The sequence below is a fragment of the Erythrolamprus reginae genome, chromosome 2 (assembly GCF_031021105.1).
Source record: "Erythrolamprus reginae isolate rEryReg1 chromosome 2, rEryReg1.hap1, whole genome shotgun sequence".
NCBI classification, from domain to species: domain Eukaryota; kingdom Metazoa; phylum Chordata; class Lepidosauria; order Squamata; family Dipsadidae; genus Erythrolamprus; species Erythrolamprus reginae.
Genome location: NC_091951.1, coordinates 296412249 through 296420327, shown reverse-complemented (window position 1 = coordinate 296420327; position 8079 = coordinate 296412249). Strand labels below are relative to the sequence as shown.

The window sequence follows — 8079 nt, the reverse complement described above, 5'->3', positions numbered from 1 at the left end:
GAGATAGAACCCCCCAAAAAGAACAATCAGTCACGTGCAATAATGCCAGCAGGGAAACTACATCACTATCCCGAAGCTGTTCACAGTGGCCCCTCTACATAAATCTCCAAACATCTTTGTGGCTTGCTACGTCACCCGCCCGGCTAGGGAGGTAAAATCAGCGACTTCCGCCCGCACCTCGATTTCCCGTCTCTATCGTTACCGCGTCACCTGACCCGACAGAAACTCTCGCGACACCGAAGCTCAGTCTCCCCGTTCCAATTCGCTTTAATCTACGAGCGACGTTTCCAGCTAGCCAATGAGATCGAACGGCATCGCTGATGCGAAGGGTGGGACAGCCGGTTTGGCTCCCTCCGCTTCGCCGTGGCCGGTGAATGGCTGAGTCACTCAAAGCCGCCGCCGCTTGCCGATGCGGAGGCCATGGCTTGGGCTGCCCCCTCTTTGCCCTCCGATAAATCTCGGTAAGGTAGGGTTTAATGGGGGGGGGATGGGCCCCCGGCTCGGGCGGCTGTGGTTGTAGGGATGGTGCGGTGGCCGAGAGTCATCCGGTCGCTTATATAAAGGAGCCTTGTCGGCTTTGCGCCGCAGTGCAAATGCGCTTCGTTTCAGAGTCCGTAAATCAGAGGTCTCCAACCTTGGCCCCTTTAAGACTTGTGGACTTCATCTCCTAGACCTAGAGTTCCTTAGCCAGCTTGTCATTTAGAGCAGAGGTTGGAGACCTCTGCTCCGTCCTCGAGTTACGACCACATTTGAAGGCCCCCCCCCCCCTCCCAAATGTGTGTTGCTCAGTGAGACATTTGTGAAGTGACTTTGCCCCATCTGGCGACTTTTAGGTTCTTTCGCCGCGGTTGTTAAGAGTGCAGCTGCACTGCAGGCTACCTCAGATAACTGCCAGCTGTAGTTCACTGGGTGTCCAGCAAACCTGGAAATCAGGGAAACCGGGGGATTATCAGGGAAATAGGTGGTTCTGGAAATATCAGGGAATTCGTGAACAAAAATGGAATAAATCGGGAATCTGTGGTTCTGGAAATATCAGGGAATTTGTGGAAAAAAACGGAATAAATCAGGGAAATAGGTGGTTTGGGAAATATCGGAATTATAAAGGAATTCGTGAAAAAACCTGAATAAATCATGGAAATCAGCGGTTCGAAAAATATCAGAATTATCGGGGAAATTGTGAAAAAACCGGAATAAATTGTGGGGGGGGGGGAACAGATCACGCTGCCTAGTAGAGTCAAGCAAAAATTAGCATAACTGTGGCAATAACTTGCTTCCTCAGTTACCAATATTGCTCCACGTCTTAGCCATTTGGTATGATGTCATCTACGACTGCATCTTAACTAGATCACTAGTTATAAGGAAAATGTCAGGGAAATATCAGGGAATTTCAAAATGCTTTCCCCGTGGACACCCTAGAGTTTGCCTGTCACTCGCTCACAGATCGACTCCAGCCCTGTTGGTGTCCCAGCCCCTTACCTTTGATGTGCCTTCATAGCTGTTCTGCTGGACCCTTTCAGCTCTGCTGCCAAAAAATGACTGACATTGCCTCACTTTATCCCATTGGCGGGGCAGCATGGTTCTGACACTCTGCCGTTTGGCACATGCGTGCAGCTTTAGAAGGAGGCTTTTCTGAAGCCTGGGGAGGGCAAAAATGGCCTCCCGCCTCCAGAAAGCCAAAAATAGCTGGTGCATGCGTACTGGAGCTGATATAGGGCAAAGCCTTGCATGCCCTCGGATATGGCTCTGCGTGCCACCTGTGGCACGCATGCCATAGGTTCACCATCAAAGGGTTAAACAATGTCTTTGAAACAATGACCCATTGAAGGTTGTCTAGTTAAACTTTAAAAATATAAAAATAAGCCCTTTCACTCATACAGTTCTCAGCCATAGTGGATTTATTTACTTTAGGAGCTGTGTATGTCATATTTGAAGAATATTTCAAAGAATAAACATTCTTTTCTATATCCTGACAGCTTTCAATTCTTATTTCTTGCCTTAGGTTTATCTGTATATATCCAGCCTATATAAATAACAAGAAGACAATAGCAGAAGGAAGAAGAATACCTCTTGACAAAGTAATTGGGGTGATGGGAGGAAAGAAAATCTGTGCATCAAAAATATAATTTGTAAACTATGTAGAATAAAATATTTCTGTGACATATGTGTTATTTTATGGATAAAGCTTTATTAACCAGAAACTTAAGATGTAGTATCTGTATTTGCTTTAAGTAAAGCTCTTTTTTTGTATATATTCATTAGCTCACAATGTTAGTTTTGTCACTGCATGTTTATATCCTGCATTCATAAAAAGACTTGGTTGTTTTAATGTAATTATTAAAGTAATTTATGTTTGTAGGAACATTAAAAAGTTCAGTTGCAACCTATAATTACTCCATGGTTAACTGTAACATTTTTGTTACTTGAACATTTATTTGCTGTTTTTTTTGTTTTGGTATCAACTAACACATTGGCAAGGATTGTCAGTGCCAATTTTTAAAGCTACATATGGCTTGCAATATTTAAAGCTGTACACACTCAAATTCTATACACCATATGGACTAAATGCTCCCATTAAATCGGTGGTTCTCAACCTTGGGGTCGAACGACCATTTCACAGGGGTCGCCTAAGACCATGGGAAAAGACAAATTTCCAATGATGTTAGCAACTAAAGTTTCTATTCTGGCATCTCGGAACATATTTTTACAATCCAACCAATCAAGTGCTTACAGGGGGGGTGTCCCTCTGACCTCTTGCCAATCAGCTTAAAGATCTGTTGGAAGAATTGGCACTAAACTTATAGTTGGGGGTCACTACAAGATGAGGAGCTGTATTAAGGGGTCGCGACATTAGAAAGGTTGAGAACCACTGCGTTAAATGTTGTTAATTTTTGTTGTTTCAGTCAATTGCTCTTAAATATATTTTAGGAATTGTTTTTTTTCCTTTTACCTATAAATGGATAAGATGCACACAATCATTTTAATGCTATTGCAATAGAATGCTGAAGGCTCCAAATTCTAGTAGTATTAACTGATAATTGATTAACTGGTGGCAAGAAATCATAGAAGATAATAAATCTCTGGGTTTTTCGGTTTGGCAGGCTATTGAAAATCCTACATCAACGGAAATTCAAGATGTTTGTGAAGCAGTTGGTCTTACTGTCCTTTTGGAGGTAATTTTTTTGTTATTTTCTACTGCAGTGTTTTTCAACCGGTGTGCCGCGGCACACTGGTGTGCCGCGAGACATCATCAGGTGTGCCGCAAAGCTCAGCTTCTGAGACCGGAAGCTGAGCTTTATTATTCGCGCCCAGCTGGAGCTTCCCAGTGTAGGCGGCAAGAAGTGTCCTTTCGGGCCCGGCGGGAGGGCAATGGCAGCAGGAACGGGAGGCTGCTGGCTGCAGCGGCCCCGGGCAGATGCTGGGGATGGCAGCGGCGAGCAAGAGCTCCAGGGCGGAGCCACCGGCAGCACCCCGCCCAGCTGGAGTTTTCCTGGCGGGGGTGGCAACAATTGTCCTTTGGGGCCCGGCGGGAGGGCAATGGCAGCAGAAACAGGAGGCTGCCTGGTGCAGCGGCCCCGGGCACCGTTCCCTGTAGGCTGGGCATGCCTGCGCCCCCCAAACTGCCTCCCCCGCGCACCCTTTTCCAGAGCCGCACAGGGAGCCGCGGCCACTCGCCCGCCTGCCCGATTTCCCTCCGCGCGGCTGGGGACGCGGATCCACCGCTCTCGCCAGCCCGATCTCCCTCCACCCAGCTGGGGAGGTGGATTCGCTGCTCCCGCCAGCCCGATTTCTCTCCGCGCGGCTGGGGACGTGGATCCACCGCCCTCGCCAGCCCGATCTCCCTCCACCCAGCTGGGGAGGTGGATTCGCCGCCCCCGCCAGCCCGATTTCCCTCCAGTGGCTGGGGACGTGGATCCACCGCCCTCGCCGGCCTGATCTCCCTCCACCCAGCTGGGGAGGTGGATTTGCTGCTCCCGCCAGTCCGATTTCTCTACGCCTGGCTGGGGAGGTGGATTCGCCGCCCCCGCCAGCCCGATTTCCCTCCAGTGGCTGGGGACGCGGATCCACCGCCCTCGCCAGCCTGATCTCCCTCCGTGGGGGGGGGGCATGAACCGACGACCGGAGGCTGTCCGTCCGTGTTGGGTGGTGCAGGGCAGGCACAGGCAGCCCCAGGGGAGAACAAGGGAGGGAGAGAAAGGAAAGAGAGAGAAAGGGAGGGAGAGAAAATTGAATGAAGGAGGGAGAGAAAGAAAGAGTAAGAGGTAGAAAGGATAGAGAAAAAGGAAGAGAAAGGGAGGGGGAGAAAGGAAAGAGGGAGGAAGGGGGGAGAGAAAGAAGATATGAAGGAGGGAGAAAAAGAAAGAGAGATAGAAAGGAAAGAGGGAGAGAAAGGAATGAGAGAGAAAGGGAGGGAGAGAAAGGGAATGAAAGAGGGAGGAGTGAGAGATAGAAAGGATAGACAGAAAGGGAGAGAAAGGAAAGAGAGAAAGGGAGGGAGAGGAAGGAAAGAGATGAGAGAGGAAGGAGGAGACAGAAAGAGGAAGGAAGGAAGAGAGAAAGAAAGAGGGATGGAGAGAGAAGGGAAGGAAGAGAGAGAAAGAGGGAGGGAGAGAGAAATATAGCGAAAGGGAGGAAGAGAGATTTTTTTTGTCCAAACTTTTTTAGCCCCCCCCCCCCCCCCCCCAATGTTCCCCAGGATTTTGAAAATATGAAAAATGTGCCGCAGCTCCAAAAAGGTTGGGAAACACTGTTCTACTGTACACTTATGTAAAACTATAATTCCAGTTTGTGACAAAGGGAGGAAGAAGAGTCAAACTCACAGAAGAAGTATTGTGACAGAAGTCCTTCCCTTAGAATAGAGAAGCAGCAAAACTTACAGGGGACACCATAATAAATGGAAAAGGTTGAGGATTACAGAACAGTTCTTTCTGTAATGTTTATGCCGGCATACTATAGTTAAGATAATGATCTGGAAAATCTCTCTTTGAAATTTAATCCTTGGCATACACTTAAAAAAACCCCTCTTTAATAGTGTAACTTTCAAATTGTTTCATGGGGTCAAGTAGCCTTTCTTACAGAGCTTTCCTTTGAATTACTAAAGTAATACCTTTGACTATTAAAATAAACAGTTCAGCTCTATATTAGTTATTCCAGTGTAACTATTAGGATTTTAATAGTTTAATGGTTCTTTCTCCCAAAGTAGATTTATAATTATAAGTATTTTGCTTATGCTTGTTTGTAATGTTCTGATCTTTTTCTCTCATGTTCTAGAAAAACAAAATGTATTCCAGGGAATGGAACCGTGATGCACAGTATAGGGGTAGAGTTCGCATTCAGCTAAAGCAGGAAGATGGTAATCTATGTCAGCCTCGGTTTCCAACACGTGAGTGTTATAAATATGCAAAAGACTGGTTTGTTCCTTTTGTTCCTTCATAGATGGAAGCCAAAGCTACACACTGTGAAGTGCAAATAGTAGATAATTCCACGTTACCCTCTTCTTAATGAATTATTTTCTTGTTCTTTTCCCCCCCTGTTTATTTAGGTAAGGCAGTGATGTTATACGCAGCAGAAACAATTCCCAAACTGAAAACAAGGACACAGAAAATGGGAAGCAGTGACACAAGTCTACAGCAAGGAGAAGGTGGCAAAAAAAATAAAGGGAAAAAGAAGAAATAAATGTGACATGGACTAATGCTAAATGTTCATTTGAATATGGTTACAGAAGAATAATGACTTCAAACGACAGTTGAACAGACCAATGAGAGCATACAAAGCTGTTTTGTGGTAGTTTTTCAATTAGAATGAGTTTCATTGTGCATAAAATTATGGTTGAACCATTTGGGGACATAGCCAGAAAATCCTCTTCTAGTATTTAAAACATATGAAAAAGAATGGTTTAATGTATTGAACTATATCTACAAATGAGTGCAAAACTGTTTGTTTTTTGCCTTGGATACATTTCCACTTGATAATTTTACAATGAAAATACATTGTCCATGTGATCTTGGGTTTTGAAACAATTTTTCTTTATTACAATAAACATGTTTGAATTAAAATGTTTAGAATGTTTTAATTGCTAAACTGTTTCTAGTTATATCATTTTTTGATGGAGTTACAACAACCGTATTTCATGGACAATTGAAGGAGAAGTACTCATAAACTTATATGTTTATTTCAATATATTTTCTGTAGATGTCCAAAGGAATAATTTTGATTTAAATTATATAGTTGAACATTTTTCTTTTTGAGTGCCAAAATATCTACAAATGTCTAAAATATTTTTTAAAAGAAAACATTGGTAAGAGTAATTGAAAAGTCCATTGACCCAGGTTTGGTCCAGCATTGCATGTATAATAATTATAATATTTTATTCGATTCAACTTCTATGTTGCCTAATCCTGTGGGTGAGATTTTGTGGGTTCAGTTTAGTTCTTACTGTTATTTAGACTTTTTTTAAAAAAAATCATAATGTGACATTACTCAAGATGATCAGCATTTCTAAATTGAAACAGTATTGTACCATCAATATTTCATGTAGTTAATATAAATACTGTAATAAGTAAGATATGGGAAATACAGGAATCTATGACATTCTATCTATAATGACAATATATGCTGAAAATTTATAGAATTTGACAGTAATATTACTTTCTTTGGATGAAAGATATTCACCAAACTCAAAACTTATTTTTCACCAAACTCAAAACTGTGAAATCATATATTTTTTGTTTCAGCACTTCCTCAGTTTAGTTTAGTGGGATGAAAGATAAGAGTTATTTCTACTGTGGCTTATAATTGAAGATATTTCCATCGGCAATTCATGAGACTCACTTTTTATGGTGCTGACTTTATTTTTAATTTACATCATTCTCTACATCTTTCTGTTTCAACTGCACCTATTCAACAATATTCCCTTATGCTGAAGTTAATCCAAGGGCATAAACTTACAAAAGCAATAAAAGGTCAAGTGTATAAGCCTCTTCCCTAGGTAATATGTTGATGTTTTCTTAGACCCATGCAAATTAACTTTATTAGTGCAGATCCAAATGGGAAACTTCCCACCTGGCTTGGTTTGACTTGCACACTTCTTTTCTACTATCTTTATTTTCCAGATGATTACAAACATGATATGGATTTTTCCAGAAAGAACTTAATAAATATATGTAGCAAAAATAGTTTTTAGCAACAATACAGTATGTGCATCATTAACTTTAGTGACATATATTATCTCCTTTTACATGGAACATAAGCATATATAGACCACAGTTTCTGTCCTTGTTATTTATACTAATGGGATTTAAGTTTCAGCAAGATGCTGTGATGCCCAGCTAGGGACCAGCACTTAGCTGCCTAGCTCAAAAGTTAGCAGAATTAGGCCTGGTTAGGATGATTTCAGGAATTTAAGAGTTGCATTTTAGATTGGGAAGCTCTGGGCAGAGCTGGGGCTAGCAAGAGTGTGCTGGAAATACCTGTTTCCCCAAAAACAAGACAGCGTCTTATATTAATTTTTGCTCCCAAAGATGTGCTATGTCTTATTTTCAGGGGATGTCTTATTTTTTTTCAATGAAGAAAAAATGCAGCTTAGAGGGAACAGTGTTGCCGATGCGTGTTTTATATCGTATGCATCTTTCTGATCCGTTCCAAGAATTGACATGTCACCCCCAAATCAGGCTTGGCCTTATTTTCAGGACATGTCGTATTTTTGGGGAAACACGATACTAGGTACATTCGTAAATGTTAGACCAGGATTTTTAATCATAGTTTATTAAACTGTTTTTCCTTATATATCTGTTTACAGTCAAATGTCTGAATTTCTGTGTATCTTATAAAGAATCCTACTTTAGCTTTTTGTGACAACTAGGCCAGTGCATTTGAGAAAAAGAAATATTTGTATATAAGATGCGACTGCCCACTTGCTTTCTTTCATAGGCATACATTGTTCCCCCATTTTGCTGCTGTATGTTTTGAAAGTTAAAAAAAAAAGCTAAAAACCATGGAAAGCCTACAGAATGAATGGCATTCAAGGGCCAAGTAAAATCTAATGGCACCATAAACTAAAACACATCAAAGAACACAATAGAG

General features: G+C 42.3%; 1 protein-coding gene across 1 annotated transcript; it reads left to right on the top strand.

The window, feature by feature from the left end:
• The first annotated feature begins 294 nt into the window (after positions 1–294).
• Positions 295–6053, top strand: SRP19 (signal recognition particle 19). Its single transcript, XM_070742900.1, has 5 exons — positions 295–461; positions 2000–2075; positions 3099–3170; positions 5269–5380; positions 5540–6053. The coding sequence occupies exons 1-5, from the start codon at positions 421–423 to the stop codon at positions 5671–5673; spliced, it is 435 nt and encodes a 144-aa protein (XP_070599001.1). The 5' UTR covers positions 295–420; the 3' UTR covers positions 5674–6053.
• The last annotated feature ends 2026 nt before the right edge of the window (positions 6054–8079 follow it).